This window comes from Eurosta solidaginis, chromosome 2, assembly GCF_040869045.1.
Source record: "Eurosta solidaginis isolate ZX-2024a chromosome 2, ASM4086904v1, whole genome shotgun sequence".
Lineage (NCBI taxonomy): Eukaryota > Metazoa > Arthropoda > Insecta > Diptera > Tephritidae > Eurosta > Eurosta solidaginis.
Window position 1 is genome coordinate 30,351,730 of NC_090320.1, and position 22,289 is coordinate 30,374,018.

General features: G+C 37.7%; 1 protein-coding gene across 1 annotated transcript in view; it reads left to right on the forward strand.

Annotated features, from left to right (window-relative positions):
• The first annotated feature begins 4,083 nt into the window (after window positions 1–4,083).
• Window positions 4,084–22,289, forward strand: part of LOC137241484 (ADAMTS-like protein 3) — a 127,507-nt gene continuing 109,301 nt past the window's right edge. Inside the window, exons 1-3 of the mRNA XM_067769092.1 lie at window positions 4,084–4,289; window positions 6,417–6,588; window positions 9,956–10,100. Coding sequence (XP_067625193.1) covers window positions 4,084–4,289; window positions 6,417–6,588; window positions 9,956–10,100 — 523 coding nt within the window. The remainder of the gene's footprint in view (window positions 4,290–6,416; window positions 6,589–9,955; window positions 10,101–22,289) is intronic.

Below are 22,289 nucleotides of genomic sequence, written 5' to 3' on the forward strand. Positions count from 1 at the left end.
ATATTCGGATATACATCATCATATTGGCAGCACTCCAAAATAGCAGAGGGGAGGATGTATCTATAATCATTAAAACAAACATATTTAGGCGATTTGATCTGTTCCAATCGGCCGACAATCCGAACCTCGCTTAATCTGTATACATTAGACTCGGTCGATTTATTAACCGATATCTCGCCATCGATTTTTCGATAGGATTTGGCCTCAGGAAAAAAAGTTCCACTACGCATACCCAAAAAAATAATTTTCGAGCCTGCGAAAAAAAATGGTGAAAGGGTAATTTTTTCGACCAAAACACTCCCCAAAACCCAAAAAATATTTTTTTTTTCAAAAAACTGTTATCGCCAGCGTTATTACCACAGTTAAAAAAAAAAAAAATATCTAATATATAAAATTCTTCTGTCACGGTTTTAGAGGCTGAACTCCTCCGAAACGGCTGAACCGATTCTCATGAAATTTTGTGAGCATATTGGGTAGGTCTTAGAGTCGGCCAACGTCTACCTTTTTTTCGCTACGTGCCTAAGGTCTTGAGATCAAAACGTGGACCCGGGTACCCCTAGAATGTGTTTATACAATATGGATATCAAATGAAAGCTGTCGATGAGTGCTATAGTACATGGTAATTTTCATTACCCTGGGTGACTAGGGTCTCGAGAAATAGACCAAAACGTGGACCTGGGTACCCCTAGAATGTGTTTATACAATATGGATATCAAATGAAAGCTGTTGATGAGTGCTATAGTACAGGATACTTTTCATACAACTGGGAGGCTAGCGTCTCGAGATATAGCCCAAAACGTAGACCCGGGTACCCCTAGAATGTGTTTATACAATATGGATATCAAATGAAAGCTGTTGATGAGTGCTATAGTACAGGATAATTTTCATACAACTGGGAGGCTAGGGTCTCGAGATATAGGCCAAAACGTGGATCAGGGTAACCCCTGAATGTGTTTTTACATTATGGGTATCAAATTGAAGCTGTTGATGTATGCTTTAGTACAGAGTAAGTTTTACACCGCTGGGTGACTACGGTCTCGAGATATAGGCCAAAATATGGACCCGGATACACCTAGAATGTGTTTTTATATTATGGGTATCAAATTGAAGCTGGTGATGTGTGCTATAATACAGAGTAAGTTTTACACTACTGAGTGAGTAGGGTCTCGGGATATAGGCCAAAACATGGACCCGGATACCCCTAGAATGTGTGTGTATTATGGATATCAAATGAAAGCTGTTGCTGAGAGCTCTAAATTTCATTGTGATATTCGATTTAGTCGCATCAACCTGGCAAAACTGATGAATATGCATGCGAAGCCGAAATAAAGACAAGAATTAATAATACCCACATACCTATTTACATACGTCCTATTCAATTTGCCTGGAATTTCATATATAAATTTGCCTATATTAGTATTTACGATGCTTTTTTCCGGGAAGTATACCAGAGACGAACTGGGACTAGGATTAGGACTAGGACTGGGACTGAGACTCGGAGTGGGACTGGGGCTGAGACTCGGAATAGTACTGGAAGAAAATACATACCACCCGCTGGGACTGGCAATAAGAGATGAAGAAGAACGAGAAAAACTTGAGAGAAGAGAAAAGAGAGAAGGAGACTGAGAAAGAGATAGAATGAGACGAAGATGGTGGTGAAGCGAAAAACGCGGAGGGAGGAGTGAATAAAAAGGTTAGGAAAAAGTTTAGAGGGGTAGGGCAGAGTTAGACGGAAAAAGCTTATTAAAATGTATGCAGATAGGCCAAATTTAAGGCAGAACAACGTCTGCCGGGTCTGCTAGTATATATATATATATATTATTTGGGTTTTGGGGAATGATTTGGTCGAAAAATTTACCCTTTCGCCTTTTTTTTCGCAGACTCGAAAATTATTTTTTTGGGTGCGCGTAGTGGAACTTTTTTTCCTGAGCCCAACTCCTATCGAAAAATCGATGGCGCGATATCGGTTAACTTTCGTCCATATAAATCGACCCAGGTTAGTATACATACATACATATATAGAATCTCATGTCACAATGCAAGTGCGTAGTATTTTCCGAACTACTAAATACTTAGGTAGATATCATATAAGCTACTGGATACTATTTTTTATGAATTATTGAAAAAAGGTGGGCGGTGTTGATATAAGCTCGGGTTAATTAGGTTGCAAAAACTGAAGAAAGGGCAAATCTTTATAGAAGGCCAATATTTTGACAGCATTGAGCTTAAGTAGACGGACAGATTATAGTGAGGATATATACTGCGAACTATAGGTCTACGGTGCCCTGATTCTCTTCAAAGCATTTAGGCCAAGACGAGCTCCCTGAGGCAGTCCAAAATGGTGCTTGCCTGCTTTCTGACTTTAGTGATCCAAAGATCTTTTGCCTTCACGCAATGGCATCGCATTCGAAAATCATTCTGCAGTCTAATAATCGCTGTCACAGGATCAACAGATGCTGTTAGACCGTTTGCCTAGCTTGTGTATGTGAATTTTGAGTAAGATTCGCTTTGCGTTGTATCCTGCTATCTTTGCCTTTGCCCTCCGCATTTCTGGCCTTTCACTCCAGTATTGTTCTCTGAGGCATGCATCCTTCTTCATGAACCGCTCTCTCATTGAGTGAGATCCTATCGCCATGATGCGCTTTGGTTTGTATAGACTTTTCGGCCGCTACCTGTATGGTCAGCCCGTACGCTTGTTCGTTTCCGTTCGCCTATTTGTGGCACAATACCCAAGCTAAGCACATGGTGTGATTAGCTCTTATACGATTCAATAATGATTCTCTCATTACTGTAGCCTCGTTGGTTGTAGGTTGAACTCTGTACAATGGATTACGGCGACAACTCCGACCAGGAAGATGGTCGGTTATTATTCGAGTGGTATGTATACCTTGGTTTCGGGGCCGAAAATCCCCGCGTACTATATGAAAGTGTGATCATGATGGAGCGCTTCGAATCTGGAAGTGTTACCCAGTTCTAATTTAAATAGCTTTTAAAACTTAATGAGCTTTCTGATGTCATCTCTGGGAAGTTGGGTGAGTTAAAATCGTTCCTTCAAGCTCTCTTTATTCCGGGATTGTATTCCTTTGCCTCTGCCAAAGCCCTCCTGCAAAGAAATGTTCACCAGCGTGCGCGTGGCGGCGTTAGTTCGAGCAGTACCTTCATTGCAGACACATGTTAGGCGTTGGAACGTTTTGATGAAATACGGCAAGAAACCGGATATCGAAATAGAGGGGAAGGGAAGAGGAGAGGCTTAAAGCAAAATAGACGCAAAGATGACGCGAAAGAAGAAGCTGGATAAATAAAAAAAAGTATGTAGCAAGAGTGGAAAGAAAGAAAAAAAACACGAAAATGTAGAGGAAGGAAAATCGAAAATAGAACTGGCTTCATGAAAACTTACTAATTTATCAATGGACCATTTTGCTTTGCTTACCTAAGCAACATGACTAGAAACACAAAATACTCGCTCTATGCTGGTAAGTGCAGCGTCGTCTACTGCCTTTCTACTGGTGTTCGCTTTGATATTACCGCTGAGCTGGTGCCGAGCCTAGATTTCCGATTGCTATTAAGATCGTTGTTCACCCGTCGCCAGCCGTTACCGCCCGAGCACGCCATGTTGTTAACGGTATGACAATTGTCGTCGTGACCCTTATCAATGCTGCTTGCCACAGTCGTTGGCAGTCTCAGCTGATCGGATACTCTCGCGATCATTTGCCAAAGTGTTTCCGACCATCCACCATGGGCATCAATTGGCCCCTCTTGCCCATATTCTGCTTACGCCACTGTTTATTGATTCATCTAACATAATTTCCCGTAGTAGTAGTAAACATGCGTAGTAGTATAGCGTAGCGGAAGCATACATTTTGGCGCTTCCGCATTTATGCAGTTTTGTTTTCTTTGCCTTTTTTTTGTTTCGTTTTGTCTTTTTTATCTCATGTATTAATTTAGTGCATGTTGCAGCAAAAGCGTGGTGCCAAAAGCAATTCAGCGGCATCTTCATCCTCCAGCAGTGCTGGCAGCACAGATGGCCAATGGTCTGGTTGGTCGGATTAGTCGACGTGTTCACGTACCTGCGTTGGTGGTATTATGCAACAAATACGCCGCTGTTATAACACAAATGGTTGCAAAGGTGAAAGCGTACGCTATCGCATCTGTAATATGCAATCATGTCCGGAGCAACAAGACTTTCGTGCGCAACAATATGCAGCCTACAATGGTGTACCGTATGATGGTACGCTTTATACGTGGACACCACACTACGACTATGTGGAGCCATGCGCTTTAACATGCAGGTGAGTAAGAAGGGATATTATCACATACATATACCAGCTACCAAATATTGCGTACATCCTTGGAAATAGGAGTTCCAGCTTTCGTTTCAATTGTTTTTGTTGGCAACTATCCAGTTTTTTTTTCTGGTTCGAATGCGCTGAAATCGATGTGAAATTTATGATCCATGCAATTCGTGTAAATGTGAAAACCTCAAGAGAATTTTGTTACATGAGCCATAGCGCACATAAAAGCGGCCACTAATTTATGGCGGTAGTGCGATCTATTATCCGAATCTCTAATGTCATAGCAGGATAGCCGGGTACTTTCTGGAAGTTCTATTTAGGGTTGGGATTGTCCGAGTAGCTCTTATACAAGGACGCATAGCTGGAAACCGGTAGTCCAATCACAATCCTGAACCCTGAATTCGATACTCTCCGGAATATGTCCGACTGCTTCCGAAACAATTTCTTTGACTCCTCAAATCTTTTGCATTTGTAAACTTAATTAACTTCTTATAATAGGCCATCTCTTATCTTAAATATCTCCTTATCCCATAATTTGCTAGTGGTGTAACTGCATCTTACGGCTCCTGCTTAACTATCACAAACCACTGTTTCAGTATGACCGGCCTGGTATGTGATTGGCGGATGATCTCCAAAAGCACAATAACATACACAGCCATAATCTTACCAATACTAAGGTCGACAAAACAATGTGTTGTTCGAAAAGCTTCATCAATTATCAAAATATGGATGCTGTAAATGGCATGCTACTCGCTATCATTTCCCGTATGGTCAGTTATTTAACAAAACGCCAAGCTCTCTCCGTTTTTGCACCGATCTAGAACACATAATGACGGAATACTTACATGCCCATATGAATGGTCCGTGTACATATGTATGGTCTTAAAAATTTCTGATTATCTTAGACTTGGCTGCGTATTTTGATCAAAATATCAATTGTCGCAATTTTGCATTTCAGGCTCAGAGACTCTCTCACTATGCTTTTGAACACAGACACTACGTTTAGTTGTACTCCACCAACCAATCAATCGTAGAGTAAGTATCCGAATGACGGTCTACAAACTCTTTTGGCAGTAATTTCCAAGAATATCGTTGACTGAAAGTGCGCTTGGAGCGGTCGTCTTTAAAGCTTAGCAGTATTTGTTGACTTTCAAGAAATGATAAATTCAGGGATTTTCTTTCTAAAGCAAAAATATACAAAAATATGGTTCTTTGAGGAGCTCGCTCTACACCTACTCAATTGTATCAGTGATACATGAGATCCTGATAATAGTTTTGAGCTCTTATGACTGGTTGCCAAGTAACTAAGACTTCTTCGAATGTCCGGAAATCACCGAAATATTTCCCGCAGGCATATGTGATAAGAGAAAAACAAGAATCGGCTCAAAAACCCAAATAAGTTTGAAATCAAACTCGATTGAACCCGATCTTTAAATATAAAAACCTTACGTGACTAGCACACTATGGACACATTCAGTCAATGTGCGGTCTTTATTGATCGGCCAGTTCAACCTAGCACACATCCATAGATTGTTACTCAAACCACGCGCATCAGTAACAAATTATGGTTGGCAAAAGCAGAGCAAAGAGGTTGATATACGTGAATATATCGGTTGAGCCATGATTACGAAATGACCAAACCTTTTGCTAAATATCTCAAAATTTCAAGATTTTGTGTATAATACAAAAAAAAAAAAAAAGCAAAAAAAATACTATCTACAGTATCTGGGGGATTGCACTGGGAAACTAAAAAACAAAATATCACAATCCTTATACGAGGAGCAATCTCACCTATACTTTATTCAAAATAATATATTTCTATCACAGTAAAACTAGATTTTCAGAAGTCATGAACTCCCAAAAGGATGCAATTTTTATCTAAATACTTTCCGTGCGGTCAAAAGTAATCAGCCAACTTTGGAAGTCTAATGACCAATTAGGGGACAAAGTACAAAATCTTCCAAGCAATTTTTAAGATATTTAAAGAATTCAAAATGAAGCAACTTCAAGACGCTGGGTATTTAGAAACTTCTAACCCTCGTTTAATATCCAACTTTTCACACTTCAGTAAAAACAACGAAAGCGCTTAAAGTTTACTCATACTTTTTTTTATTGTAATTTCAGAGGTCGCCCGGCGCATTTACATTTGGGAGACAGCTCTTCAAACGAGAATGAAGGCGTAGAAGATCCTGAGCACTATGATGATCATGTAATTGTACAGTTATCAGCGCGCGTGCAAGATGGCACACGCTGTCGCACGGGTAGCCTAGATATGTGCATACAAGGAAAATGCCAGGTGAGTAACAAAAATATATTAGAAAAAATCAGCGCCTAAAATTATGTCAGTTAAACGAGTACAACTGGCGTCCACCGTGGTGTGATGGTAGCGTGCTCCGCCTACCACACCGTATGCCCTGGGATCACACCCCGGGCAAAGCAACATCAAAATTTTAGAAATAAGGTTTTTCAATTAGAAGAAAATTTTTCTAAGCGGGGTCGCCCCTCGGCAGTGTTTGGCAAGCGCTCCGGGTGTATTTCTGCCATGAAAAGCTCTCAGTGAAAACTCATCTGCCTTGCAGATGCCGTTCGGAGTCGGCATAAAACATGTAGGTCCCGTCCGGCCGATTTGTAGGGAAAATCAAGAGGAGCACGACGCAAATTGGAAGAGAAGCTCGGCCATAGATCTCTTCGGAGGTTATCGCGCCTTACATTTATTTTTTTTTTTTAACGAGTACAACTTGTGGGTGTTGAGTTAATGAAGCAGTGAAAAAAATTTAATTAAATAAAAGCTTCTGCAGTTATTTGGCAGGCACGAGAAAAAAAGGACAAATGAGCGTCTAGAGAGCTTAAGATATTTTAAGCTATGTTTAACTGTGACTACGATGACGTGATAGCATGCATTCGTAATAAATATACTAAAGTTTTTTCGCATGCATATATTTTTATTAGTTGTTAGGCTTAAAGGAATTACCCAGACAGCCAAAAATACCAGGCATGCTTAACCAACGAACCGATATCATTTCGTTACGATAATTAACGTTAATAAACGAAACAAAGTCATTTCGTTTCGTTTATTAACGTTAAGAACGTCAAATTAACGAAATGATTTCGTTTCGTTTTCTGCCATATCAAAACGAAATCAAATCGTTTATGTTGATTATTAATTTCAAACTATGCTGGCAAAGCTGATTGATGGCGGAGTCATTAAAGGTGAAAGCATTAGCCAAGCTGATTGCAACTTTTCTCATGAATTTTGACAGTACGAACATTTCTCAGAGTATTTTTGACATTACCACCAACGAATTACACAAACAAATTACATGGAGTTTGTGTGTGTATGTGCGCTCGTTGTTAGCACCTAACGGCTTCACCATGGCTATAGCATTGCCAGCACAATTCAAACATAAAGTATCACGTTTTTGTTAACGTTTTTAACGTTAACGAAAGCTTTTCGTTTCGGTTAAAAACGAGATACAATTTATCTTGATAATTTCTTTATCGATAATATTTCGAAGTGTTTCAACGGAAACGGTGGAATTTTTTTGATAAACGATTAGCTTAACGTTAAGGTGCATCCCTGAAAAATACAAATGAAATCACGTAAAATATTCTTGCATATGTGCTTTCCTTTAATGTTGCAAAGCAAATATTTGTTTGCCTACTTTTAGGCGTATAAATAAATCATCTTCAAACCTGAATCTGTACGATTTTGGAAAGGATAGCTGTTTAGCATAAATATACGAGTAATTACTTATGGTATTATATTCAGCTTTACACACATGGAAACGTGCCACATTGCGTAATCTTGAAAGATTTTTTCTTGCGTTTTTTGTACGGTAATAAAACACATTTAATACGAGCTTACATCATTTTCTGTGTTTACTGCCACAAATCGGCAGTAAATAGAAATATCTTATTACGAAAAGAAATGGGACCGCCGATTGTGATTATTATACTCAGCTGAGCACCTTCCACACCAAAAGGAGTTACCAATGTGTTCTACGCCGATGACTGCACTATAATTGTAACAGGGACCACCAACTAATGAGCTTTGGTGTGACCTAACAGCTATCTCCTTAGTATTTCCAGGATTTTCACCTCTCGAAATAGGCACTATCACCTACAAATCTTCGGCAACCTTATTTTCTACGTGGACGTTGCAAAGATCTGTCAGATTGGACATCTACGTCAAGGAAACTACGCCAAGGATTCGTCTGTCGCGAGGATTTATCTGACAGTACCTGTAGGGTTTTTTTTTTACCTGTAGGGTTACAAAAAGGACCTGCCTGTCACAACCCGTAGGGGTACAAAGAGACCACTCTTTCACTACCCGTTCGGGCTACAGGTACAAATGGGCTCAAAATGCGATGTGTTCAAAACAAGGGACCACTCCAAACCGCACAAAGATATAAAAACTGGCTATTGTCGCATATTCCTTTGCGACCCATTTCGGATTCAGCCAGACTATAGAAATTTTATGCAGGGTGCATAAGAATCTGAGGATACCATCTATTTTATATAGCGCAGATTGGCCTCCGTTTCCGCAGGGTATGGGTTCGGTAAATCGTCGATTAAGAAGTCTTGCATAAGGTTTCAAGGCAAAATAAGCATTACGTCAATGCTTAGTCTTCCCAGCATCTTTTCTCGCAAGGTCGCTGGTGGCGCAGTTCCTGGTACGCCACTGTAACACGCCCATAAATTTTAAAGTTATGTTAATGTGTCCGCCATCTCACTGCTCATAACTCCGCTTTGAGGCACTCTTTGTGCTAGTTGTCAGTGGACAGAGTATTTACCGGTTTAGTGATAACAAGTGAAGTGAAGTCTGCCCAGCTCTAGATTTGGTATAAGAATTTGTATTTAAATCCATAAATGTACCCACGAGTATAGGGAAAAGTAGGTCAGCTGAGACATAGCCCCAAATATCCCAGTAAGACTAATTACAACCAGGGCGCGCCAGGTATCTGGAGGACACCGTAATAAGGCAACGTAGTTCCATTCATCTTCGGAACCGTTTATCGTGTTGTCCTCTCTAAATCCACCATATTCGATAAAGGAAAGCACCTTATATAGGGAGTGACTCTTCGTCATGTATAGTCGGTCTTGGGCTACAGAGTAGCCCCTGCTCCATCAAAAAATTGGCCCTGAATGAAAGACGAAACCCGTTAACGGTGGGAGTATGGAGTGAAAGGGAAATCACCACGAGAAGGTTCCACCCCAGCATGGGTGGGAGGGTGCAAGCATTTAAAAGTCGAAGTTTTGGGATAACGCCAGTGAGTGCTAGGCGAGATATCCCCATCAAAGACACTTAAAATAATAAAAAGTATCTTTGATTTGAATGGCGGATCAAATCAAAAATCAAAAGTAGTTTAGATTCTGCTGAAGAATCACTTGAAATCGGGATTCCTCTTATATACTAAAAAAATTGGTTGTTTTTAATTTGTTTTGAAAATCTCTATTACCTAAAGTATAATGAATAATATAAGAGACTAGCTGCTATTTTCTACACGCCTTAAACTATGCATCGAAATATTGTCGTTAAATATACTTACTGTATATGGAAGTTTGTTTATATTTTTATCATATTGAAATAAATTATTATCTATTAAAAAGACAATATTTTCTTCACACTTTTTATTTCATCATTTCCTCATCTCTCTTTTTAGCGCGTTGGCTGCGATTTAAAAATCGGTTCAACGAAAAAAATCGACAGTTGTGGAGTTTGTGGTGGCGATAGCACCACCTGTTCGCAGCCACTTTACAATTGGGAAACAACAGCAACAACACAATATTCGGTGACATGTGGTGTAGGTAAGTTGGAGTGTAAACAATTATATATGTATGTATGTAAAACTACGTTTCGACTGTCATTTAATATTCACAAATGCACAAAAGCTCTTGTAATACATCCTTGAAACAATGAGCTCAAATGTTTTTGTAACACAAACGCAAATAATTTGATATAACAATAAAAATAAATAAAGTCAAGGCCACCGTGGTGTGATGGTAGCGTGCTTCGCCTACCACACCGTATGCCCTGGGTTCGCACCCGGGCAAAGCAACATCAAAATTGTAGAAATAAGGTTTTTAAATTAGAAGAAAATTTTTCTAAGCGGGGTCGCCCCTCCGCAGTGTTTGGCTAGCGTGCCGGGTGTATTTCTGCCATGAAAAGCTCTCAGTGGAAACTCATCTGCCTTGCAGATGCCGTTCGGAGTCGGCATAAAACATGTAGGTCCCGTCCGGCCAATTTGTAGGGAAAATCAAAAGAAGCACGGCGCAAATTGGAAGAGAAGCTCGGCCTTAGATCTCTTCGGAGGTTATCGCGCCTTACATAAATTTTTTTGTTTTTAACACAATGCATTTCTCACAGCAAGGGCAATTCTGAGTAGCGAAATTACTCTTGGTAGATAGGCAGGGTACGGCATTGTTGAATGTGACAGGAAGCTAACCTATTTTTGACAGCTTTGCTGTTGTGCTGCCACATGTTATTGTTTACACTGCGGGGAGACAATTACGACACGCTCTCTGTTTAAGCAAGGAACGACTTGTGCCAATATATGGGTTGCGTGTTTCGGTTGAACTTACACGTTCGTGTTAATGGGTGATTCCATGAAAACGCACCACATTCGATTTCGAGAATTTTCAGCAGTGCGATTTATTTGTTAGTTAGAAATAGTTAAGCGTAGAATATTGGTTCATCCAGCGAGTCATGTGTGACCACATGGTTGTGTTTATCTGAGCCCAATTGAGTTGATGAGACAGGCTCAGTGAGTGAGCATAAATCATGTAAGAGCAAAAACAAAAAAGTTAATTAAAAAATAAGCAAAAGAAACAGTTAATGCAGCAAAATAAAGAAGAAAACTTTATACAAAAGGGGGAAAATTAAGAAAACCGTAGAAAAGTGAAAAGAAGAATTAACAAAAGAAGTAGAAGGATAGTAATAAAGAACAATGAAGAAAAGAAAATATAAATGGAATCACTGTTAAAATGATTATTACAGTTATGGCAAGGACTTCTATTTAGACTACGAATTTGGTTGGGACTGGCTTATTTCTAGTTAGTGGATCGATTTTTATACCCAGCGTTTACTTATACACAAGGGTATTATCACTTTAATTGGATAACGGTAGTACGTAATGGCATAAGAAGTCGATATAGATATAAACTTCATTACATCGAAATTATCCGGATCGAACAAGATTTTCATTGAGTTATGTTCGTCCGTGCGTCCGTGAACAGGATAACTAAGATACAAATTTAGATATCTTTACGAAATTTGGAATACTGGCTTATCTGGACACTAAATAGGTTAGTTTAAAATAGGCAAAATCGAACTAAAACTACGCCCATTTTTTCTATATTCGTTTAAAAAAATTTAAAAATAATATAATTCATTTCAAAAGACAGACGGAATGATAAAAATTCATCCGTTAAGCGTATGACATAAAAGTTTTGGTAAAAATTCGGAAAATAGGCGTGGCACCGCCCACATTTTAAAGAAACAAATCAAAAGCGTTTGAAGCTGTAAAACATAAGTCGTTGAAGATGTCTTGCTGAAATTTGGCATGTTTGTTTTTTTTTTCGCTAATATAAATAAAATTAACAAAATCTACTGCGACCACGCCCACTTTCAAAAAAAAAAAAACAAGTAAGGAAGGCTAAGTTCGGGTGTAACCGAACATTGCATACTCAGCTGAGAGCTTTGGAGATAAACAAAATAAGGGCAAATCACCATTTAGAAAAATTAACCTAGGGTAACCCTGGAATGTGTTTGTATGACATGGGTTTCAAATGGAAGGTAGTAATGAGTATTTTAAAAGGGAGTGATTCTTAGTTCTATAGATGGACGCCTTTTCGAGATATCGCCATAAATGTGGACCAGGGGTGACTCTATAATGCGTTTGTACGATATGGGTATCACATTAAAGGTATTAATGAGGGTTTTAAAAGGGAGTGGCCCTTAGTTGTATATATGAAGGCGTTTTCGAGATATCGACCAAAATGTCGATCAGGGTGACCCAAAACATTATCTGTCGGGTACCGCTAATTTATTTATATATGTAATACCACGAACAGTATTCCTGCCATGATTCCAAGGGCTTTTGATTTCGCCCTGCAGAACTTTTTCATTTTCTTCTACTCAATATGGTAGGTGTCACACCCAATTTACAAAGTTTTTTCTAAAGTTATATTTTGCGTCAATAAAGCAATCCAATTACCATGTTTCATTACTTTTTTCATATTTGGTATAGCATTATGGCATTTTTTTCATTTTTCATAATTTTCGATATCGAAAAAGTGTGCATGGTCATAGTCGGATTTCGGCCATTTTTTATACCAAGATAAAGGGGGTTCAGATAAGTACATGAACTAAGTTTAGTAAAGATATGTCGATTTTTGCTCAAGTTATCGTGTTAATGGCCGAGCGGAAGGACAGACGGTCGACTGTGTATAAAAATTGGTCGTGGCTTCAACCGTCATAGAGTCTATGCCCCTATCAAATTTCAGAAGTATCGGTAAATTTTTGTTCGACTTATGGCATTAAAAGTATTCTAGGCAAATTAAATGAAAAAGGGCAGAGACCCGCCCATTTTGAAAATTTATTTTATTTTTATATTTTGTTGCACCATATCATTACTGGAGTTGAATGTTTACATAATTTACTTAAATACTTTAAATATATTCAATTTTTTGTTAAAATTTGACTTAAAAATTTTGTTTAAAAAAGTGGGCGTGTTCGTCATCCCATTTTGCTAATTTTTTATTAAGCATACATATAGTAATAGGAGTAACGTTCCTGCCAAATTTCATCATGATATCTTCAACGACTGCCAAATTACAGCTTGGAAAACTTCTAAATTACTTTCTTTTAAAAGTGGGCGGTGCCACGCCCATTGTTCAAAATTTTACTAATTTTCTATTCTGCGTCATAAGTTCAACTCACCTACCAAGTTTCATCGCTTCATCCGTCTTTGGTAATGAATTATCGCACTTTTTCGGTTTTTCGAAATTTTCGATATCGAAAAAGTGGGCGTGGTTATAGTCCGATTTCGTTCATTTTAAATAGCGATCTGAGATGAGTGCCCAGGAACCTACGTACCAAATTTCATCAAGATATCTTAAAATTTACTCAAGTTGTCGTGTTTACGGACGGACGGACATGGCTAAATAAATTTCTTTGTTCGCCCAGATCATTTTGATATATAGAAGTCTATATCAATTTCGATTAGTTTATGCCGTTACGGATTACCGTTATGCGAACAAAGTTAATATACTCTGTGAGCTCTGCTCAGCTGAGTATAATAAATATGGGAACATGGAAAAATTAAAATATACAATATATTATTGCCAAATTTGATTTATGGGTTGCCTTCATGGCTACAAAAATTAATTTGGTGAAATTTTGGGAAAGAGGCATGGTGCTGCCCACATTTAGAAGAAGACAATTTAAAAGTGTTTAAGCCATATGAATATGCGTAGATTTCATATTGAAATTTGGCACGGAGGTAGTCCTTGCTATTGTATATAGACCTTGCCATCTTAAAAAAATCGATTTAGAAATTTCGAAAAATTGAAAAATTCGATTATTTAATACCAACGATCAATAACAAAATAGATTGGCAACCACGCCAGATAAATAACGTGGTGAAACTTGATACACAGGTTGACCTTATGATGATAAGTAGAAATTTGGCACAGAATGCCCCATACTTATTTATCTATACTCTCACCGTTACCAACACATCTAGTAAGTTTTAAGAGCGACTGATAACAAATAAAAATGGAAATTTAACATGCAAAATTTATTTACATTTCTCTTTTATTTTGATGTCGAAATTTTCGAACTTACAAAACCCCACCTGTCATGACATTTATTTGCATTAACTACCTGTTATAGACATAAGTGCACATATTCACATATATTTTAAGCGCTTTACCGCTATATGGACGACTGATGACGCCACATCTTTTATTTTAAGTAGCACAACAGCTCACAGAGTAATTTGAAGTACGAATTGACTTCAATTCCATGTAAATATTGAAAAAGATAGCAATTGCCATCAGAGTAGGCAGAGATACTTATGTATTCAAGATGGTAGATTGATATATACGCAAATCGAGGCTGCTTGTTGTTGGGTTGTAAACGTTTCGCAATCGGAATATGAAGTACGTGGGAAACAAAAATGCTCTGTTCGTAGAATCAGTTAAACAAATTACGCAAAAATAAGGCAATGAGATGTTTCATGATTTTAACTGGGACACGTATGTTAATATACTGAAAATAACGATTTAAATAAATTTAGCTTTTAGGACGACTTAAAACGAAATATTTTCGCTCGTAATAATTCGCACGATGCGAAAACGCTCCTTAGCCTTCTATTGTCTTATAAGTTATTTCGGCATCTTCAGGCCAGAACGAAAAATTACTCTGAAGATTGCACACTGCAGGAACCTGTTTGTTTCCAAAACAAATATAATTAAAGATAATTGAACATATAAGTTCGGGAATTACCACGGAGCCCTTCGTATTTGGCCTCAATGTGTCACAAATCCTCGAATTCATTCCTATCTGCTGGGTTTCTCGTCAAGATGCAAGCTCGATTAAATGAATTGCTATATTTGCTGATTCGATACAAAAAATCCGATAAAAATCTTTGAAGTGATTTAAAGGGTTTTTGACAATTATCCAAAGACAGTTTTACGAAAATATCGAAGATATGCTGAAGCTTTATGAAATTTCAACAAACATTGTATAAACATTTCAAGAACTTTTTCGAATCAGAAACCTTTTAGGAATCGTGCCAGTAGTATCCGAAATAAATTGGTTTGAGTAATACCTCAATAAAATGGTTCGTTTTAAGATATTGAAATCAGCACGCGAACCTGAGCTGCATATTAAGCCGGAACAAAACCGAATAAGGAATTGAAACCGGAACGCTTCTAAATTCAGAACTTAAACCCAAAACGGCTCTGAATAAGGAACCCAAAACAGAACGGAATCGAAATGGGTAATAAAACCGGATAATGAACCGAAACCGGCACGAAACCAAATATGGAACTGAAACCAAATAAGGAACTGAAAACGAATATGGAACTGAGACTAAATAAGGAACTAAACCGGGAACGAAACCGAATTGGGAACTAAACTCGGCAAACCCGAATAGGGAATGAAATCGGAACGGAGCAGAATCGGGAATGAAACCAGAACAAAACGGAATAAGGAACTGAAACCGAAAAAGAAATGAAATGGAATAAGGAACTCTAACCGAATAAGGAACTGTAACCGGAATAGAACAGAGTTGATTAGCGAAACCGAAAAAGACTGAAATGGTGTAAGGAACTTTCATAGAATAAGGAACTGATACCAAATTAGGAACGGAAACCGGATGAAACCGACTTCCGAACTTAAACGGGAACAAAATCGAATAGGGAGCTGAAAACGAAGCAAAGCCGAAGTGGTAACTAAAATCGGAATGGAACATAAATTAAAACTGATAAGAAGCTGAAACTGGAACGAAACCGAACTGGGAAAGGAAACCGGAACAAAACTGAAAAAGGAGCTTGAAACGGAATAAAATCTAATAAAGAACTAAAACTGGAACTAAACCGAATTTTGAACTGAAACGAAACTGAATAATTCGAAACCTAATAGAGAACTGAAATCGGAACGAAGCCGGCAACGAATCCGAATTGGGAACGGAAACCAGAATAAAAACGGAAAAGAAAATGCACGCCAAAATGTAAATGGAATTGGGAGCTGAAACCGACATCGGAATTGAAACCGAAATCTGAATTGAAATCGGAACCGATTTTCGAACTGAAACTGGAACTGAAACCGAATTCGAAATTGAGATAGAAACCGAATACAATATAGCAATCGGAACCGAAGCGAGAACGCACCTCGAAGCGAAATACCAGCATATGATGAAAAATCACATCCGAAACCATAAGGCTATGCTAAACTCAAAGTTTAGGTTCAAGAAACCTTTTTGAAGTCTTTGAACAAAAAAAAACTGATAATTATTCATTCTAAAAGCTTTCATTTAAGTGGAATATTTAAATTTCTAAGTAAAACACGCACATTTAAATAGCTCAATTTATCAAGTCATGAAATTGTCACACCCACACCTAAGTGCATTAAAATTCAAAAGCAAATTGGACAGCAAATTTAATTTAAATAAAAATTTTATGAAAAAACTTCTAATGTCCTTAAGTGGCGCCTTTGAAGAAAGCACTTCGCATATTTCACTATTTATTTAGATAAATGTTTGCATGCAGCGATCGATATTACTCACATCGCCTCTCTCTCTTTAAAATTGTTTTCAGTTCAGCTTTAGAAAAACTAAAAAAAAAAAAAACAATCCAAATATTGTAGTGCTTCCCACGCGCTTGCCATTTCCACGTGGCATGCCATGGCGTATACGCAACCTATTAGGCGTATTAGTTATTCATTGGCATGAGAAATGATTGATTTCGTGCCATGTAGTCAATTATAGACAACTTACAATCGCTTAACAATAAGCTATCAATTCAGGTGGAAAGTGAACTTAAATAAATGATAAACTGTTAATGTTTTGGACAGGGTGCAATGCGACAATTTTCGTTTAGTTTTGGAAGCATTTTTGTGTATGTAATAAATATTTTCGATAAAGTTATGTAGATAAATGTGTTTATTTACTGCTGTAACAATACTCTTCTATGAATTAATTTGTTATAATTAGTTTCGTCATTGGAAATTTGTCCACTTATGCTCGCATTTTAATACATAATTAGGTTTTATAATTCTTTTGTAGTCTTTAGTATTGACTCTTAACTATTGACTAATTTAACCATATAAATGCATTTTAAACTATGTAAACGAATAAAACTGTCAAATTTTGTGTGAAAACTTCTTTACACAATTTGTATATATTTACGCGATTATTTCATGGTGTAAACGCTGCATACTTAAAGGAATGCAACCTTTCAAATATACTATTTTCATCAGAGATCTCAAACATCAGCAAGTCCATTATAAGAATATCTTGGAAAAGACGTTTTAGTTTTGGTTTTTCACTGGCAGACGTTGTTCTGCCATAAATTTGGTCTATCTGCATACATCTTAATAAGCGTTTTCCGTCTAACTCTGCCTCCCCCTCTTCTATTTTTCTTAATCCTCTTATTCACTCCTCCCTCCGTCTTTTTCTATTCATCTATCTCTATTTCGTCTCACGGTATCTCTTTCTCAGTCTCCTTCTCCTTCCCTCTTTTCTCTTCTTTCAAGTTCTTCTCATTCTTCAGCACTTATTGCCAGTCCCAGAGGGTGGTATGTAGTTTGTTCCAGCCCTATTCCGAGTCCCAGTCCCACTCCGAGTCTCAGCCCCAGTCCTAGTCCTAATCCCAGTCCCAGTCCGTCTCTGGTCTAGTTCCCGGAAAAAGGGATCGTAAATACTAATACAGGCAAATTAATACACCAAATTTCAGGCAAATCGAATAGGACGTACATATGTATATAGGTATGTGGGTATTATTAATTCATGTCTTTATTTCGGCTTCGCATGCTTATTTATCAGTTTTGCCAGGTTGATGCGACTAAATCGAATATGGCAATGGAAATTACTTTAAAGCTCTCAGCAACAGCTTTCATTTGATATCCATATTACACACACATTTTAGGGGTACCCGGGTCCACGTTTTGGCCTATATCTCAAGACCCTAGTCACCCGGCGATATAAAAATTACTCTTTACTAAAGCACACATCAACACCTTTCATTTGATATCCATATTACACACACATTGTAGCGGTATCCGGGTCCACGTTATGGCCTATATCTCAAGACCTTAGTCACCCAGCGATATAAAAAGTACTCTGTACTAAAGCACACATCAACAGCTTTCATTTGCTATCCATATTACACACACCTTCTAGGGGTATCCGGCTCCACGTTTTGGCCTATATCTCGAGACCATAGTCACCCAGCCATATAAAAATTACTCTGCACTAAAGCACACATCAACAGCTTCAATTTGATAATCATAATGTGAAAACACATCCTAGTGTTACCCTGATCCACGTTTTGGCCTATATCTCGAGACCCTAGTCACCAATAGTTATGAAAACTACCCTCTCCTAAGGCATTTATCACAGCTTCAATTTGGTACCCATAATGTAAAAACACATCCTAGTGTTACCCTGATTCACGTTTTGGCCTATATCTCGAGACCCTAGTCACCATTAGGTATGAAAACTACCCCGTACTAAAGCACTCATCAACAGCTTCAATTTGATACCCAAAATGTAAAAACACTATCTAGGCGTTCACGGGCCCACGTTTTGACCTACATTTCGAGACCCTAGTCACCCAGAGGTATGAATTTTACCCTCTACTAAATTAATCATCAACAGCTTTCATTTGTTATCCATATTCTATAGACATATTCTAGGGGTACCCGGTTCCACATTACACACACATTCTAGGGGTTTCCGGGTCTACGTTTTGGCCTATATCTCGAGTCCCCAGTCACGAATAGGTATGAAAGCTACCCTGTAATAAAGCACTCATCAACAGTTTTCATTTGATATCCATATTGTATAAACACATTCGAGGGGTGCCCGGGTCTACGTTTTGACCTATATCTCGAGACCCTAGTCACCAATAAGTATAAAAACTACCCTGTACTAAAGCACTCATCAACAGCTTTCATTTGATATCCATATTGTATAAACACATTCTAGGGGTGCTCGGGTCCACGTTTTGGCCTATATCTCGAGACCCTAGTTACCCATGGGTACGAAAAATACCCAGTAACAAAGTACTCATAAACAGCTTCCATTTTATACCCATATTTTACAAACACATCCCAGAATTACCCAGGTCCACGTTTTAATCTCAAGACCCTAGCCAGAACGGGATAAAAAAAGTATTCTATGTCCGTTCCCTGGCTCTAAGCTACCTCTCCACCAATTTTCAGCCAAATCGGTTCATCCGTTCTTGAGTTATGAGTAGTGTAACTAACACGACTTTCTTTTATATATGTATATAGATAATTGGAAATAATTGAAGCGGCGGCCACCATGGTGTGATGGTAGCGTGCTCCGCCTACCACACCATATGCCCTGGGTTCATACCCCGGGAAAATCAACATCAAAATTTTAGAAAGAAGGTTTTTCAATTAGAATAAAATTTTTCTAAGCGGGGTCGCCCCTCGACAGTGTTTGGAAAGCGCTCCGGGTGTATTTCTGCCATGAAAAGCTCTCAGTGAAAACTCATCTGCCTTGCAGATGCCCTTTGGAGTCGGCATAAAACATGTAGGTCCCGTCCGGCCAATTTGTAGGGAAAATCAAGAGGAGCACGATGCAAATTGGAAGAGAAGCTCGACCTTAGACCTCTTCGGAGGTTATCGCGCCTTACATTTTATTTAGTTTAATTGAAGTGTCAGTTCTTTTCAGTTGTGTTTCCGTTTAATAAAGTTATTATTAAAATAGGTGATTTGCAACATACATGTTAAATTGCAATTAGAATTAGTAATTGATGCAATTGGTTTATATTCTCTAATTCATTAAACAATTAGAAATAGTCAACTAATTCCCATTAGATAATTGAAATTTTTATTCTAATGGTAAATCTAATTGCAATTAGTTGCCATTAGCAAAAAAAATTGGGTTACCTTTACAATTAGAAATGTAGTTGACTTCTGCTAATGCAATTATATATTCAATTAGGTCGAATTAGAATCAATTATTTATATTTATTTACTTCATTATTCGTTCACTTCAATCATTCTTAGAAAAAAATGTATCTTTATCAAAATAATTTATTCTAATTCGAGCTAATTGAATATCTAATTGCATTAGCAGAAGTCAACTACATTTCTAATTGTAAAGGTAACCCAATTTTTTTTGCTAATGGCAACTAATTGCAATTAGATTTACCATTAGAAAAAAAATTTCAATTATCTAATGGGAATTCGTTGACTATTTCTAATTGTTTAATGAATTAGAGAATTTCGTAAATGAAGGTTAATTAGCAATCATTAGCATTAGCTAATCATTACTTAACATCTATGATTTGCACCATATTGATTTTAGATTACATATAGAAACTTGCGTTAGGGCTAAAGGTACTTTGGCGTTCGTGAAAAGGTGGCCTAAAGAATTTAATGATCTGTACGTTACTAAAGCTCTGTTTACATCATTGGTGAGGCCAATATTGGAATATGCTTCGATAATATGGAGCCCACGTTATCAGATTCACTGCGATAAACTGGAATCGGTCCAAAAACAGTTTTTGCTTTTTGCTTTGTAAGACTTGCCATGGGACACGTCAAGGAATCTTCCGCCGTACTGCAGCCGGTTAAAACTATTACAGTTCCCTACATTACAGAGCCGTAGGGAGATGCTTAATGTCTGATTTATAGTAAAACTCTTAATAAGGATGATAGCTAGCCCATTTCTGCTTGGCGAAATTAAGTTCAATGTGCCTGTCAGACCGCCTAGGTATTTTCAACAACTGCATATAATTACATACAGATCGAACTTCGAAATGCATGACCCACTTCGTGGCATTTGTCATGATTTCAATAATCATTGCAAAAACTTGGATGCTTTCGACCCGATTTTCAGAATTAAAAAGTACCTGCTTACTACGCTAAAAATATGTAAGGTGTAACCCCCTATACCTCTGTACGTCTTTTCGACTTTGAATTTGAATGAGTTAATAAGTATACAGTATATTTTTGTAATTATTATTTAAATGTATTTAAGGTGCCAAGACTTTTTGTTTGTTTTTTTTTTAATCAACTTCTTGTATTGTATAATTATTATTATTTTATTTAATTTTGTTTTGATGTATTGTGCCTATCTGTGGGAACTATTTCCTGTAGATATATATAAATAAATACTTATATCGTACACTCCTACTCTCCACAGCTTCAACCTCCCTCTCACTAACATCCTCTCCCACTATATTGTAGTATATCTCCTTTAATTCTGCTTTCCCTGCTTTTACCTACTATCTCCTTTTTTAACTTTCCGTTTCCCTCCATCTCAATCTACTCCTCCCTCAACCTCTCCATCGCCTCATCCTTCCCTTTTCCCCAGAGCGACTCCCTATCTCGGTCTTGACTCCCTTTTCGTTTTCGCCACTTGCGAAATACATTTTTTTCGAATTGGGTTTTCAAAAAATTTATCCCAAAATTAATCTATCGCTCCACAAATAAACGTACATAGATTATGTTGCTCGGCCCCGCCCCAAAGAAAATTATCTTATATATTACCTAAAGAAAGAGGTGCCCATGTACCAAGTTCCAAGCAAAAAGCACATTAGGACTGTCCTTTGTCCACTTTCCAAAAAGAAACTTTTCTCAATTTTGCCAAAATTAAATAAATTTGCAATATATTATATGAAAATCTAGAAAATTTAAGAAAATAAGCAGATTATGAAAAAACTTAATTCAGAAAAATCCAGAAGAATCTTTAGAAATTCATTCAAAAGAGTAATTGTCAACATAACCGGTCAAACTCTATGAAAATTTAAATATATAGATAATGGTCTGAAGCCAGTCATACTGGCGTATAATACAAAATAGTTGGTATACACATATATATATGACACATGTATAACCTGGAGCTTACCGGTATATTCGATTTCGGCTGTTGCGTTTGGTTATATAAAATTATTGATTTACATTCTCTTAGAAGATTATGTAATCATGCAACATCACATTGCCGCTATTTCACAGCAACATTAATGCACGCCCACATGTACCTTATGTATGCATTTAAGTAGATCCAAGGTTAATTACATACCCCCATAAATGCGCGTATAAGCTAGCTATTATGCTTAAATTTAGCCTATAATTCAATTGTGCCGCGCGACAAAGTAACGTCATTGAGATGCATCACAGACTAATAAAAAATGAAAAAGAAGCTTGGCTGCAGCGCACACATTAATGGGCCTGGTGGGACACTTGGAAAGTCCCAAGAACGCGAGTATACAAAGGAAGCGACACACTATGCT